This window comes from Tiliqua scincoides, chromosome 1 (assembly GCF_035046505.1).
Source record: "Tiliqua scincoides isolate rTilSci1 chromosome 1, rTilSci1.hap2, whole genome shotgun sequence".
Classification (NCBI taxonomy): domain Eukaryota; kingdom Metazoa; phylum Chordata; class Lepidosauria; order Squamata; family Scincidae; genus Tiliqua; species Tiliqua scincoides.
Genome location: NC_089821.1, coordinates 137,816,092 through 137,832,503, shown reverse-complemented (window position 1 = coordinate 137,832,503; position 16,412 = coordinate 137,816,092). Strand labels below are relative to the sequence as shown.

Below are 16,412 nucleotides of genomic sequence, written 5' to 3'. Positions count from 1 at the left end.
ACAGAAACTGTGAATTAATTCACCTTAAATGAAGAGATATGCTGAACAGTAAAATAATATGTATAAATAACAGATTGTCTTACGTGGATTATATTGGGCAAATCGCCAATCATTGAGGTCCATGTCAGCGTCCATGTACTTTGGTAACAACTTCTTGAATCCTTAGTTATAAAAAAGTCACTGGCATTCAAGTATTGGGCTGTGAAATTATCAGTATATGTCTGCAGGAGTTTGTGGAGGTGACGGGCAGAAATGGACACTGGAATACCTAGAAAGAGAATAAGAAGCAGAGGTCAATAGCCAAGAAATAATAAACCTGTGAAAGTCAAATAAGAAAATATATCTAAATAATAAAAGGCTCCTTATTAATAAATAATAAAAGGCACAGATTGGATTAATTTATTGCTGCAGTTAGCCAAATGAAAAGCCCATTCCATTTCATGAAAACCTTCTGAAATTTGGAGATCTCAAAGGAACAATCACATTGAAGCTGCAATTTTTCCTCAGATGACACACCAGTAGCTGCACCAAAAAAATACAAGCCTGATCACACCTTCTGCAAATGAACATACAAATAAATACATGAAGTTGCCTTATTAGTCAGACTATCTAGATCAGCACTGACTGCACTGGCTTGCTTTGGCTCTCCAAGGTTTCAGGCAGAGAAGGATCTTTCTCAGCTCTACCTGCAGATGCAATCCTATCTACATTAAATATAATAAATGCACTATGAAAATGACTGTGGAAAATACAGGTTTGCCGTTCTCCTTCCCCAACATTTTTACGCTTCCAGAACTCATTGGTTTGGTAGTTGGGCTTTGCTCAATTGTGCTCATATGAAGGCAAGGCAATTCCAACCAATTCAGTTGTGGCAGAGGTGCAGAAGTAGGGGAGAAGCTGGGTGGACTGGGATGAGTGTCACTGCTAGACCCCAGACAGAAGAGATTAGCTGGAAAGAGTAATACGAAACCCTGGGTAATGAGGTAAGAAACTGTCTTAAGGGCTTCTATGGTATCTACCAACTGTGAGCCGCCAGAATACAGTGAATGTAATTCACACAGAACTATGGGAACTAGTGGGTGGATTTAGTCAGGGTCAAATCTAGCCGAGTGAGTTGGACCCTTCTTTAGCTATTTGGCTGCACTGCAACCCTTCATGACCAAAGCAGATATGATGAAGTCAGTTCTGTGAACTTCATCATGAACCTAATCCAATCACATAGAATGGGGTGAGAGGGTTCGACATCTGATTTTAAAAACAAAAAGGGTATATTAAGTGAAGAGTGCAGAATCCTTCCCATGCCCATTGCTCACTTCCCTGCAGGCCCTGTGTCTATCCTCCCAGCTGGGACTCCAATACCAGAAGTGATACAGGCTGAAAGTGATTGGATGGAGGGCTTGCAAGGAGGTACACCTCAGGGTGGGTGAGGGTCAGCTACTCTCACCCACAAAACTCTTCTGTTTTTTAAAAAAATCAGATTCCTCAATTTTCTCTTTTCATGTGCTTGAGGAGCTCCAAGTTTAAACAAATGGTAATGCTACCATTGGATAATGCTTGGCCTTCAGTCTTTCAGACAACCCAGGCAGTAACCAAAGCACCCTGCAGCTGGCTATATAGCCAGAATGGTCATGCATCAGGGAATTAAGGCAAATTGTGATTTCTTGACACATGCCCCAAAGTGTTTGAACACATGAAGCTTCCTTTCACCATTCATTTCAGCAGCCAGTAGAGAAACACTAGTGTAGCTGTCGTAACAGCAATTGCCAGCTGTCACTGGCAACTATCATAACACTCAGAGTATGAAGCAGCTTTCAGTTCCTCCTCCTGTATACACATATATGCATGGAACATGAATATTCAAATAATACATACACATTTAAATAATGCCCATAAGATCCCTAAATTTTCCAATTTATGTAGTTTACTGCACTTTACATAACCTGTCAATTGCTAGTCAGACCATCACATATTTCTAGTCAGACCAACACTTTTCACGTATTTCATATCTGCAGTTGTTTTACATGGCTCATTTTCCATGTGTTATATAGCACTGTTGTAGCAATAATAAAAATTTAATGACCTTATGCACAGAAATCTTCCTCAGAATGTAGTGGAGTCTTACAGTTCAAGTCTATGCATATCTACTCAGAAGTAAGTAGGGAGGGCACCAGGACGCAGGTCTCTTGTTATCTGGTGTGCTCCTTGGGGCACTTGGTGGGCCGCTGTGAGATACAGGAAGCTGGACTAGATGGGCCTAAGGCCTGATCTAGTGGGGCTGTTCTTATGTAAGTCCTACTATGTTCAGTGGAGCTTATTCCCAACAAAATGTGCATACAATTGTAGCCTTAATTAGACATGAGAGCATCATGGAGAAATTAAGGATTATGTATCTCAGCATGCCTTCATTCTTTGGTTTATGAGGCTCCATTTCAATTTACCTGATACCACCACATTGGGTAGATGAATCTGAAACGTCCCTCCAAGAGGAGGGCTTGCAGCCTGCACTTTCTGAACTGCAAGACTAACCCTTACTTCGCCCACAGCCACATGCCCATTATTTTGTCCTCCTGAAGTCTCCAAGGGTGCAGCTTCTCTGCATGAGAATACAAAACCAAAACAATACAATGCCATTAGCAACTCAGGCTGGGGACAGACATACAAACTTTTAGGAGTACAAAGAATATTTGCGGTACAAATGCCTACCTCAGAGAGACAAGAGGTAGATCCCTGCAGTAGTCTGACATTAAAAAAGATATATTGTATAGAGGTGGAGCACCAACCACAGATACTGATTCTATCAAATTCCCATGTGGATGAGCTGGTTTTGGTTCTCTTTGAAAAACTAAGAAAGAAATGTTTGAATAACAATTAGAAAAAAAAATAAGAATGTTTCTCTGCAAAGTTCAGAACAAACCCAGATCATTTATGTACTTTATTAGATTTGTATTCCACCTTTCTCCCCGAAGGGCACCCAAGGAGGCCAACAATCAAGTTAAAATACAAACAAACAAGGATACAAATAAACATTAAAAATACAAAACACTTAAAAATAATTAAAACAAGATAAAATACATAGCAGCATATTAAAAGCACACAGTAAAAGACATAATTTATAAATTTATAAAAACAGCCCTTACAGCGCCTCGAAGGCTTTCCTGAATAAACAAGTCTTCAGGCCCTGCCAGAATATTAATAATGAGGAAGCTGCTCTCAATTCAAAGGGGAGGGAATTCCATAGTGCAGGTGCCACCACCAAAAAGGCCCTGTTTCTGGCCGCCATTCCCTCCACCACTCTCAATGACAGCACAACCGACAGGGCCCCTTCTGATGACCTTAGAGAATGGACCGAACTATATGGAAGAAGGTGGTCTCTCAAATACGCTGGTCCCAAGCCGTTTAGGGCTTTAAAAGTCATAACCAGCACCTTGAATTCAGCCTGGAAACGAATGGGCAGCCAGTGCAGTCGCCGGAGTAGCGGTGTGACAGAGTCAAACTGCCGACCCCCAGCAACTACCCGAGCCGCCACATTCTGCACTAGCTGTAGCTTCTGAACCACCTTCATGTACATTTTCATGTACATTAAATGTACATTTTCCATATGTTTGCATTTAAAGTGTGATTTTTCTTATATTATACTTTAGCTATAGAAACAACAAAATATATAATTCTATATTACACAAAGAAGTATCAACTATATATACAAATACACACACACAAACACACACGCAGAGATATTGCTATAAGAGTAGCAAAAAAGATTAAAGGAATTGATTACTCAAAAAATATAAGGAGTCAAGACCTCTTCAAGAGGCACCTGTTGGAATTTACTATCATTTGTATGAATATAAACAATTAGTTTTGCCATCAAGGCCAAATGCCAAGACATTCACTACAGAGACTATAGAATCTCATTTCTTGGTGGTTATTAAAATTTGGCAGCTGTCAACAAGTTACCCTGTAGCAACTGTTACCCTGCAGATGCTTGATCTTGTCTGATCTTGGAAGCTAAGCAGGGTTAGGCCTGGTTAGTACTTGGATGGGAGACCGCCTGGGAATACTGGGTGCTGTAGGTTTATACCATAGTCTTTCGAGACTGAAGGTTGCCAACCAGCAAGTACCACGCTGCTCAAAATGCTCAAGACAGATCACATTTTTTATATAACCCTCTAAGAAATAAATCAGGTTTAACAGAACAAAATCCTAGTATGAATTAGTATATTTTATTTTCCACAGTCACTCAGTCTTCTCACAATTCCAGCAGGCATGCATGATGTCCAACTATCACATATCTTATACAGGAGGTCCTTGGAATCTGACGATGGGAGCCAATAAAATTGACTTGGTTAGCAATCTGTGGTTAGTGGAGATTTTTCTCCATAAGAAATATCAGGGCCAGAAGATTTGGAACAACCCCCAAAAGTTTATTTTGAAATATTAAAGCATTTATACTTTAGAAAACATTGTTATTAAGAACATAAGTTGAGCCCTGCTGGATCAGGCCAAAAGCCCATCTAGTCCAGCTTCCTTTATCTCACAGTAGCCCACCAGATGCCTCAGGCAGCACACAAGACAAGAGACCTGTATCCTGGTGCCACTCCCTTACATCTGGCATTTAGACTTCTAAAATCAGAAGGTTGCGCATATCCATCATGGCTTGTAACCTGTGATGGGCTTTTCCTCCAGAAATCTGTCCAATTCCCTTTTAAAGGCATCTAGGCCAGAAACCATCATCACATCCTGTGGCAAGGAGTTCCACAGACTAATTACATGCTGGGTAAAGAAATATTTTCTTTTGTCTGTCCTAACTCTCCCAACACTCAATTTTAGTTGATATCCCCTGGTTCTCATGTTATATGAGAGTGGAAAAGAACATCCCTCTATCCACTCTATCCCCTGCATAATTTTGCATGTCTCAATCATGTACACTCCTCAGGTGCCTTTTTTCTAGACTGAAGAGTCCCAAATACTGTAGCCTTTCCTCATAAAGGAGATGCCCACAGCAGCGGACCTCCCCAGCCCTGTGCCCGGGGCAAAGGTCATAATAGTGCCCTCTTGTGGGCTATCGCCACCCCCCTGCGCAAAAATCCACCCCTCCTACTCACCTGAGGCTCACAGAGCCTTATGCAACCCATGAACGCGTCCGAGAAACCTCTCTGAGTTTCCCAGAAGCACAGTTTCCGCCCCCATTGGGAGCCTCAGAGAGGCTTCCGCAGGGCCCTAGCGCCTCACGCCTGGGGCTTTTGCTCCATCAGACTTTATGGTAGGTCTGCAACTGAATACCCCAGCCCAGAAATCATTTTGGTCACTCTCTTTTGCACCTTTTTTCATTTCCAATATATTCTTTTTGAGATGTGGAACTGGATGTTATTGTAATGAATCAATTAACAAATTATTATAAAAAATACATTATTTTTATGTCTGGCTTAAAAATGCAATAGGTACATTAAGAACAATGCTATGTTGGTGAGGTTGGATGAGGATTAAGCAGAAGAGGAGGGGAAAGAAGCAAGAGAGTGGTTCAAATGCTGGTATGGCAATTTGGGAACTGGATACACAGCAAGTCTACCCAGTGAGAGACCCATCTGCATGGTGTGGGCTGTGGCTAGCAAGATGGTACAGTGCAGTAATTTTGAAAATCCAAAGAAACCCCCAGTTGTCATCTAAGGCTGTTCGTAAGTGCATGGAATTTTTATGCATCGTTCTGCAATAAACAGGACTCGTAACTGCAGGGATCCGATTAACAGAGAAGCTAGTGCAAACAGAATGAGGCTCCCTATAAATATTATCTTTCAAGTTGACTTATGAGGCCTCTGATGAACACAGCTTGCCAAACAGATTCTGGGATAGGGAATCGCATTACTTTCCTTCATCTAGTTTTAAAATTATTTCCTTTGTCATTTCAAAAAGGATCCAGCAGATTAACAACAACAAAATTTTCATTTTCTCAGATGGGATTAACATTTTCTAGCTTCCCAGACTTTACATTTTTCATTATGGAACTTCTCCATATGATATAACATGAGGTAACCAGGGCAGGGCCCTTCTTTCCATTTTAACTGGGAGTTGTACTTGTTTGAACATGAAATAATATATCTGTGGATTTGGTAATACAGTATTTATTACAAAGTAACCATAGAAAAATGTCTCCATCTATTCAAAATGACTCCATCTAATCAGAATGAATCAAAAATGTCTCCATCTAATCAAAATGAATGATTATGCACATATAATAATAGAGACGCTTTGGGTATTCATAGTTTCTGAAACAAATCCTATGTTTGGAAAACTGCTCTATGTGTGCACTTTTTTTTCATTACAAGGTTTCACTCAGTAGCATTCAGGTAATGAGTTTTAAAAGTTGCTGACCTCCAGCTTATTAAAATGTCAAACAATTTTTAGAAATGTGCTCTTTAAAAGGTAAATCCTTATTTATTAAGGGTGATTCTTTTTCCCAAAACAAAATATTTTGCAGTAAATGTTATATTGCATCGTATTATCTATAAGCAACATTAAGAGGAAGAGGAGTCAATTAAATTACCAACTATTTCTCTGTCTGAAGCAATGACCTCATCCACAAAAAACCAGCCAGATGTCTCTGTCTCACTAGCAAGGGGTTGAATATCAACCTGATGCAAAAATACTGAAGAGTTTTTTCGAAGATCTTTCAGGAATCCAGATTTGTCTAAACAATCCTTCCAAAGATCAGTACATATAAACTTCCAACTGAAAGACAATCATAGGATGTTAATGTCAATAGTTTGCCTAAACCAGGGGAGTTGACATTATCTTTACTGGAGAAAATATAGTCTATGCTAAGATTGTTCTTTCTCAAGAATATGCAGAATTATTTCAGTCACATCACTGCAGCTTTCTGAAGTGCAACCCTCAAGCTGAAAATCTGGAACTACACCAAAAAGAGATAACAGGTATTCAGATTTTTTCAGAATAATCCAGAATGCCTTAGAACCCAATCCTATTCAATTTTCCAGTGCTGGTATAGTTGTACCAGTGGGTTGTGCACTGCATCCTGTGGTGTTGGAGTAGTCACTGAGGCCTTATTAAAGTATGGGAACATTTATACCCTTACTATGGGGCTGCATTGCGGCTACACCGGAGCTAGAAAGTTGGATAGAATTGGGCCCTCAGATGGTAAAACATCTTTTTTGGGTCATGGAAATATCCTGAATCTGTAAGAGCCCAATCCTATGCATGTCTACTCAGAAGTAAGTTGCATTAGAGTCAATGGGACTGACTCCCAAGAAAGTATGGATAGGATTGGGCTGTAAAGCAGTTGCTAAAAGAAACCATACAGTGGATGTGTTTTCCTGTAAATTAAATACATGCTTAAAGATCGCACACTGCCTCTTTATTGCCTAGAGATAGAAACTAATACCTTCTGAACACCTGCCTATAGTCATCACTATGTGTTTCACGGTGCTGATTGTACCAAAGAAGCTGTTTGATCTTGAAAATGGTCAGTAGCAAATTGGGCAGGATACTTCAGAAAAGGCCAGAAGCTATTTTGGTGAGCAGCTATTCTTTTTTCGGCATTGTGCCCTGTGTGCTGAAGTCTCTACTTATGCATAAATAAAAATGCAAAATTAGTGGACTTTGATAATGATTCCATGTTACTGACCAAGAACCATAGCAAAATGTCCCTGCTGCCTAAACTAGAAGTCTGCCTTTTCACATTCTAACAGCCCAATCCTATCCTGCCTCTGTCATCAATTGATGCAGTGGTATCTTATGGTATCCTATGGTGGGGATTTGACCTATGACAGCCAAAAGGCTGTTGTAAGTTCACATTGCCCTGTGCTGCAGAATCAGGCCTGAGAAGGAGGTTAGAATACTGGCAGCACCATCAATGTTGATCCTGTCCCCTCCCAGGACCCGATCTGTCCACCCCCTGCCTATCCCCTGCTTTACCCCACCCCGTTTCAACCCCTCCCCACCTCCATTCCACCCTCCCGGAATCCCCTTCCACCCCTCCTATCACTGTACCTGCTCCGGTGTGTGGGGCATCCTCTGATGACAGGGACGGAAAGGCACAGTCTTCCCACTGGCGCTCCTGGCAGCATGCTAACGTGCACTGTCAGAGTGCCTTTTGCAAGAGAGCTGGCTGCTTTAGGGCATTCAGTGCTGTCACGAGAGGTTCACCGCCATAAGGCAGCGAGAGGATTGGGCCCTAAGTCACGTTCATAATGACCACAAAGCACTTATTATATACTTGAGTATCTGTTCTTTAGATAACATAATAAGAAGTAACCCTGACTCCAAAGTGTTGACATCATGCCCCCCCTGCACTGACATGTTTGAAGCAAAGGGATAGATTAGTTTCAAATAATTATTGTAATGAGAAACAGTGCCATATTTGTGAAATTCATGTTATTTATATCAGTTTGTACCTTTCCGGGCTGCTCTCATTATGACACCACTGGCAAGTCAATGTCTTCTTCACGTTATCTAGGAAGGTGTTGGAATAGGACACTGAAATGTAGAGGGTGTTGTTCAGGTAGCCTTTATGCGCAAAGCATAGCTACGAAAGAGAGCGGGAGGGGAGACAAAGGAATTACTAAGTGTTTCCTAGCCTGACTTACCATAATTCTGATTATCAATAGTAAGGGCCTTTTCCCCCTCAAACTCAGTAATATGTAAGTTGTAGAATGTCAGTTACCACAGTGCATAAAAGGCTGCTTTCCTCTTCCCACTCCTAGGGCCTCTCCCCATTTACTTCTCTAAAAGCCACCTTCCCACAGCTTTCAACCTACCCCATCTTTCCCCCTGCTTACTCATTCACAGGCCAGACGTGAAAGTCATTTCAAATAATATTTGGCATGAGAGTTAAAAAAAAATTACAAAGAACTGATGTAGTAGGGTAGCTTAGGCTGCAATCTGAAACTCACCACAGAGTAAGCACTGCCACTCAGGGTCTCAGAACACTTCCAAGATGGAACGTCCTGTGAATTCAATTATTTCACGGGTTTCAGTGTCTACGGGGATCCAGGAATGGATCCCCTGTGGATACCGAGGTCCCACAAAATGGCTGTTGTGATAATCTATAACAACAACAATGAATTATTTTAAAGGGAACACAAAAGGACTCACTGCTACTGTTATTAACTGTGGTCCCTGTACAACACAAGTAAAGAATTGGAAGGGCTCATCCACAGGTAATTTATGCCATGAGCATCTTCATAAGTAGAAAAGGTGATGAATAAAATGAATACATCAGTTCTTTCCCATTAGCTCATATTGTTCCATGTTGGCTCAATGTGTTGCCCAACTCTGATCTGACTGGATTTAACTGTTTGCTCATTTCTTCGGGACTTTATATTCTGCAGTTTCACACACGCTCAGGGGCTAACAAGAACACACCAAAACCATCAATTTAAAAAAACGACAAATTCAACACCATAAGAGAAAAACCTTTATTCTATGTGTAGATGCGGACCCACATCTAAGAGTCAAACCAGATGCAACCTTAAGCATGTGATTAGTAAGTAAATAGCAGCTAGGTCCACTGTCGCAGATTGGGTCGCAGAGGGGTTTTAACTGCCTGCTTCCTTATGGTCCTGATCTGTGCCAGCAGTTGCTATTTATCCTGGATAAAATGCTCCCATTGGCACTCATGGAAGTTTTCTTTCCAGGGATAATAGCAGTCACCGTCTGTGTCCAACAGTAAAATGCGTCATGCTATTCAGTATTTGATTCTTTCACAGATTTTAAACTACTCAAGAGGCATTACTCACATGTGTGTATTTAGTGACATCATAGGCAGAGGCTGGAGAAGGAATTTTTACAAGACTTTTTAGCCCGTGAGAGCTGAACTTTCCACAAAAGGGCTCTGTCCAACTGACAATATGTCCTCCGCTTGTCAAATTTTCAGTGCCTATTGGTAGTGGGGGGAAAATAAGGTCTCTTTCACAAGGAAATACAAAGCTAGGATTGAGTGCAAAGACCACTGCAATAACACAATACCTTGAGCTACTGCACTAGTACAGGGGTGCTCAAACCCCAGCCCAGGAGCCATTTGCAGCCCTCAGGGACCGCCAATCCAGCCCACAGGCAGCCCCCAGTCTCCAATGAGCCTCTGGCCCTCTGGAGACTTGCTGGAGCCTGTGCTGGCCCAACGCGACTGCTCTCAGCGTGAGGGCAACGGTTTGACCTCTCATGTGAGCTATGGGACGAGGGCTCCCTCCACTGCTTGCTGTTTCACATCTGGGAAGCGGCAGCAGCAGCGAAGGAAAGATCAGCCTTGCTTTGTTTAAGGCCTTTTATAGGCCTTGAGCTATTGTGAAACCTCCATTCATTCATGTAAGTTCCATCTAATATATTCATTTATGTAAATGTATTCTAATTTTAAATATAAATTAATTATTTTTTCCTGGTCCCTGACTAGTGTCAGAGAGATTATGTGGCCCTCCTGTCAAAACACATTTGGACACCCCTGCACTAAGCACAACAGTGCACCAGCACAACCAGCACAGCAAAAGTATGTACTGACTTGACAACATACAAATCCCACAAGAATACAAAGAAAAGGGGGGGAAAGAAAGAAACCTGGGTAACCTTGTCAGTCTTAATCTTAGACCTGGACATGCACAGACTTGAGCAAAGCCACCCACAAATAACCAGGGAGCTCTTATATATTCAGAATAAATGTCCTCCTTTGATTTTTCTTCCTGCCTGTAGTACCTGTGTAGAAAAGTTTATGAAGGCAAGGATTTAACAAGCACTATCATTCTTCTTGTTCAGCTGCTAAAGACTCTTGCTGAAATAAAGATTTTTTAAATTGAAAAGGACAAAGTTACCATGTTCAAATCCAAACCGCAGAAGAATGTCAGCAGATGATGGTTTAGTTTCACATTTTACTAAAAGAAGTTCCTCTATCTCCTTCTGGATCTGCATGTAGGAACAAACAGTTCAGGTGTGAGCAGAATACAACTGGAAGGCTTTCAAAAGCTAAACAAAACTGGCCAGTAGCAAAAATCAGCAGGTGCAGTGAAAATCTCAGATTTTTCTTTCTTTCAACTATCTTTCACTGTTTTGGTAATGTCTAGCACCACAGATGCTTCTTTGATGCTTCAGCATCATTAGATTTGTGTTGTTTATTGTTTGAGCATCTTCTTCTCCAACTTGACCAATAAACAAAGGAACTGGCTTTGAGCTAGTTCACTGGACCATGAAGCCCACCTGGTTCCCAAAAGTGGGAAACTCAAGTGGTCCAGGTACAGTGCTCTGCATCAGTGTTAAAAACACTAGCTTCTCTAAGACAGAATTGTAGTTCTTCATTACTCAAGTGCATTCTTCTCTGTGACATTTACACCAAAATACTATTTCACATCCCCCCAAATACAAAACTTTTCAATGTTGAAATTTCATTTATGCTGGATAATTTGCTGGCCCTTCTTAACATCTTTCCCATTCTGAATGTAAGAAGTTCGCAATCAGAACATTTTGGAGTTTATGGACATTCTGATGTGTGGACCAGGAAAAACATGTGGACACATACTTTCAGTGACTCTATAAACAGAAGCACCTTTTGGCTCATTTTAACTTACTTGTTCAGCGGTAGAATTTGTAGACAACAGGTTGCTGGTTGCATTGCCCCACGCAAGACTAAACCATCCTGTACCAGATAGTGTCAGCATCTGTAATGCAAAAACATACTTGCAAACTATGAATGTAGTTATCCCATCAGCATCAATGAACAAACTACTGGAAATAGTACTCTGCTGTCCCACTTGGGGTCCCCAACTACCACCTTACCCACATTAAGATTAAAAATAATCTCCACAATTGTTCTGAACAATTATTCCGTACAACCTGGAGACCCAATCCAAAAATTAGCAGTCAGTAACCAAGAACTTCCAGAAATAGCATGAGAATCCCTGTGTTCCAGTTCTGTAGATTATACCATTCAATGATGATCATATATAAAGCAGATTGTTCATGAACTCTAGTTCAGGAAAAGTGACTGTGATAGTCTCACCTGTTTCTCAAACCAGATTCTGCCCAACTAAAGAGACAAACTAGATGTGACATTAGATGCATAAGCTGGCAGCTGTACAAGAACTAATCCAGACAGACAATGCAGCATGGAGGGAGAAGGTGTTTAACTCTTCATCTCCTTACCTGAAAATAGTCCCCCAGAAGCCACTGTGGGCTTCCAATGATTCCATTTATTAGACTCCCAAACTCAATGTCATACTCCTGATTAAGATGGAACCCTAGCACAGAGGCTACTTTGCTCTAAAAATAAGTCCCTAAATAGATAGTGACATGTTTAGTTTGGGCCTAAAGAACCAAAGAGGCTCAGGGACAATTTTCACATCCTTTTTGTTTTTTAAATGATGATGACAGTCTCATAAATTGTCTTACAGACCAATCCTATTGGACACTAAAGCTGTCAAAACTAGCATTCCAGCAGCAGTAGTGCCTTTAAGGCTGTCACATAGCTAAGGAAGTGCAGGGGATAGCAGTTGCACTGGGCAACAAGTTTTAGGGGGGCAACAAGCTGAGCTTGACACTAGCGGCCAAAACTGTGAAAACCTTGGTATGTATGAATAATACCATCATGTTATATAACATTGGAAAGGTAATTTAATGCAGAATGCAATGAAACAAACTGCACTGGAATATCTGTATTCTATCAAATGCTATGACCAATTAACCAGAAAATGAAAACACAACTGCCTTATGGAACAAAAAGTGCATTTTCTTAACTCAAAACTAACCTATGAGACTGATTGCTCTGAGAGCCAATGAGACATCATTATGATACAGCATGGAACCAATAAGATGTTAATATGAGTCAGCTCTCATTTACATGCATCATAATGCAGTTACCACTGCTAACTGGGTAAAGAGGCAGTTTTTCAGGTGGTGATGCTCCTATATTTAGCAGGGGAAAAAAATAATTCCCCTTCACTTCAGCACAGCATCTCTAACCAATAAGGGGCACGCTTCTTATTTATTTATTTAATTAATTAAGTTTGATTTTGTCATGGAGTGGGGGCTGCATAGGGTTATACTCTCAGATAAAAATGAAACGGACCTGTATCTCTGGAAGCTGGGTTGCACAGGCATGTATTTTGTGTTTCTCCCTGCGATAGGTATTCACCACAGTGGGATTCAGCCAGGTATTGTGCACCTGGACTGCAACACTGATGCCTCTGCTTGGGAACTTCCCATGTTGCACTGCTTCCAAATAGTACATCTCACCACCGGTTAACTCAAATTTCTTGGATTTTGGCTTCCAGTTCTCCTCCCAGTGTTCTGACCATTCAGAACTGCCAGCAGGAATAGATGCAATTTCCATCTGTGGTTACACAAGTGAAAACAGAAAGATGAGTAGAGTAGAACAAGTGTGCGTTCGGGCTACAAAATGGGCTTGCTCTTTAGCTATCAATAATCTTTGAACGGCTCCAGATTAAATTCTTTTGCCTGTAATATAGGGAACCTCTGAAGGTAGGCAGGAGTTATTCATAAGGGCATTCAAAAATGCAAGAAGTCATAGGGCCGCCACAGAATAGCCCCTCTGGCTCAACATTCTGTTGTCCAACAATGGGCAGGTGTTAATCTTACAAAAAATCAAACCAGGGAACACCGGATTAGGCGCAAGAGCTTTTTGTACAGGTGTCCCCCACTTATTTAACGGGTTAGGGAACAGAACACTGTTAGAGCACCATTGAAAATCGAAGCCCAGTCTATTTTTTTGCTTTTTAAGGAAAAATGGCTACCAAATCCCTGCTGGTGGCCCCCACCCCTTCCAGGTCTCCATCTCCCCCCCCCCATATGCATAAAGCTCTTTCATTTTGTTCAGCTGTTTCCCCGACCACCAGTTGTTTTGCAGGATGGGCACAGACCGCCCAGCCATTTCCCTGCTCTCCTCCTCTCTCACCCATATGCAGGCCATTCCAGTGCCTCTCCCACTCTGCTGGGTAGGGTGCAGCCTCCGCACTGTGTGCCATGGTCCCACTGCAGAGGGTGGGCCCTTCCTCCTGTCACCAAACGTCAATGCTGCAATGCATCAGTCTGGCTGCCACTCCCAGCTCCATGGTTGCCAGGCCAGTGGAGGTCTCCAGCATCGGAGCAAGACCAGTAAGTCTGATGAAGTCAAAAGAGTGGAGCACGCATCGAATGAATGTCTGCTGGGTATAACTGAAATGCGTCAAAAGAGTGGACCGTAGAAAAATGGTCCATCAAAAAGCAGGGGGTGCCTGTATTGTCTCCTCATGCCTAATTCCTTGCTGCCTTTCCTTTCTGTTATGTTCTACAGCCTGCCAGTGGTGGTTTTTTTTTTTTTTTTTCCACTTTGTTCTGGAAAGTAAGGGCACTACACACCAGGGGGAAGCTCTGTTCTGTGCACGACTTTTTTTTAATGAACGATGGCATAAACCTGACAAGAAATCATCTGACTGGCCATACTTTACATATTTTTACTGTACTGCACAGGTGAACAAAAAGCAGCAAGCAGTGTTAAACCTCTGGATAGATCACATCTGGTATGAAGCCTAGAAAACTGGGGTTCCTCTCTTACCTGGTGAACACCACCTTTTTACCTAAGCATTCCAATAGTAATTACAATTGTAAGATGTGACAAGGGCATTGGGAGGAAGGACATAAATGCCTAATACATCAAGTTGCACGGTGGGATGCATCATATAGGAGAGCTTACCGGCTACTTTTTTAACATGTTTTATAAAATTATTAAAGCCCTTCCATGTTCCACCAAGCCTTCCAGCAATAAAGATAAACCAGTTGAAAATGGTTTCTAGTTTTTATTTGCTATGATTATTCTTGCTTGATCACTGGCTACTCTGTTTTATGTCCTGTTTTATCCTTTATTTTGATACGCTTTGTCCAGTTTTAGAAAAATAAAAACATTGTCTATTTATACCTTTATAAAGCAGGTGTGTCAAACTCATTTCAAGCAGAAGGCTGAACAGCATTCATGGTGCCTGCTGAGGGCCAGAAGTGATATCATTGAGCAGGAAGTGATGTCATTAAGCAGATGATGGCCAGAAATAAGAACTCAAACTGTAAATTGGTTGGCAACCTTCAGTCTCGAAAGACTATGGTATAAGCCTACAGCACCCGGTATTCCCAGGCGGTCTCTCATCCAAGAACTAACCACGCCTGAGCCTGCTTAGCTTCCGAGATCACACAAGATCAGCCATGTGCAGGGTACTGTTACCCTGCAGATGCCCGGTCTTGTTTGATCTCAGAAGCTAAGCAGGGTTAGGCCAGGTTAGTACTTGGATGGGAGACCGCCTGGGAATACCGGGTGCTGTAGGCTTATACCATAGTCTTTCGAGACTGAAGGTTGCCAGCCACTGTAAATTACAGAAGAGAAAAATATACAACTCTTGATCATATTTTCAGTCTCACAACTTCTGCAGAGGCATCGAAAGGTACACTGTGAAGTGATGCCTCAGCAGAAGCGGTGTTGCTGAAAGGGCTGCCTGTGTGATAACTGGGCTCGCCCAACGCCTAGGCAGCATTACCCTTTCTCGGTCTGCACCTTCCTCCATAGCACCCCTTGCCTTCTTCCTTCTGTCTCTCCCTCCCAGAGCCTCAGCAGAAACAATGCTGATGAAACAAGAGTGCTAGGAGAGCCCAATTATCACATCAGCCAGATATAGAGCTACCTCAGGCCATAGCCAACCTGGTGGCCTTATGTTTGACACCTATTATAAAACAAAATACATCTGACTTAGACTAATTAGAACTTTGTTCCTCCACGCAGTCCTTCTCCCACTTCCAAACCATCAAGAAGGTATGACCAATACATTTCCATATAACACGTACAGTAAAAGATCAGAATCACTGCAAAATATGAGTGGCTAAATCACACATTTCTTCATTCGTTGAAATAAGCAGAACCTGTACTGTCCCAATTCTGCATTTTGCAATTCAAAATAAGATGGAATGAACAAAAGGTTTATTGGGATGTTGAGTAAAACAGTAATCAGAGCATATTCTCTAATCTGGACAGAAGGGCAACTAGTTTACAACAGAGTGAAAAATGGACTGAAGAATGGCTCACTAAAGGATAGCCAGAATATTAATCACTAATGAAACACAGCTTCACTAATGAAGCTGTAACAGATTTAGCTAAACTTTCCTTGCAACACTAAGCAAGCTTGTGAGACCTTAATGCCACCATCATTTCATACAGAAGTGAATGCCTCACAGTCAGGCATTATTAGGTACCTCCCTGGGCTATTGTTCCTCCCAACCAATCACAGCATTCAGAGCTAGTCCCTCATTTGAATGTCTACTACTATATAAGAGAACTGCTTGACTAAAGTCACTATCATTTGCAGTGAGGCAGTTGAACTGAATGGAAGGGAAAACAACACCAACAAAGCCATGACTGCTGTCCAAAGAGGTAAGAGGAACTACTA

General features: G+C 41.7%; 1 protein-coding gene and 1 pseudogene across 1 annotated transcript in view; one reads left to right on the top strand and one right to left on the bottom strand.

The window, feature by feature from the left end:
* The window catches only part of PKHD1 (PKHD1 ciliary IPT domain containing fibrocystin/polyductin), a 239,695-nt gene that overhangs the window by 168,534 nt on the left and 54,749 nt on the right, over positions 1-16,412 (bottom strand). Inside the window, exons 12-20 of the mRNA XM_066622360.1 lie at positions 13,058-13,321; positions 12,136-12,252; positions 10,812-10,902; positions 8,941-9,056; positions 8,406-8,536; positions 6,539-6,723; positions 2,704-2,842; positions 2,439-2,593; positions 84-268 (exon numbers count right to left, since the gene is read on the bottom strand). Of these exons, the coding sequence (XP_066478457.1) occupies positions 84-268; positions 2,439-2,593; positions 2,704-2,842; positions 6,539-6,723; positions 8,406-8,536; positions 8,941-9,056; positions 10,812-10,902; positions 12,136-12,252; positions 13,058-13,321 (1,383 nt within the window). The remainder of the gene's footprint in view (positions 1-83; positions 269-2,438; positions 2,594-2,703; positions 2,843-6,538; positions 6,724-8,405; positions 8,537-8,940; positions 9,057-10,811; positions 10,903-12,135; positions 12,253-13,057; positions 13,322-16,412) is intronic.
* LOC136637943 (5S ribosomal RNA) lies at positions 15,183-15,301 on the top strand (annotated as a pseudogene).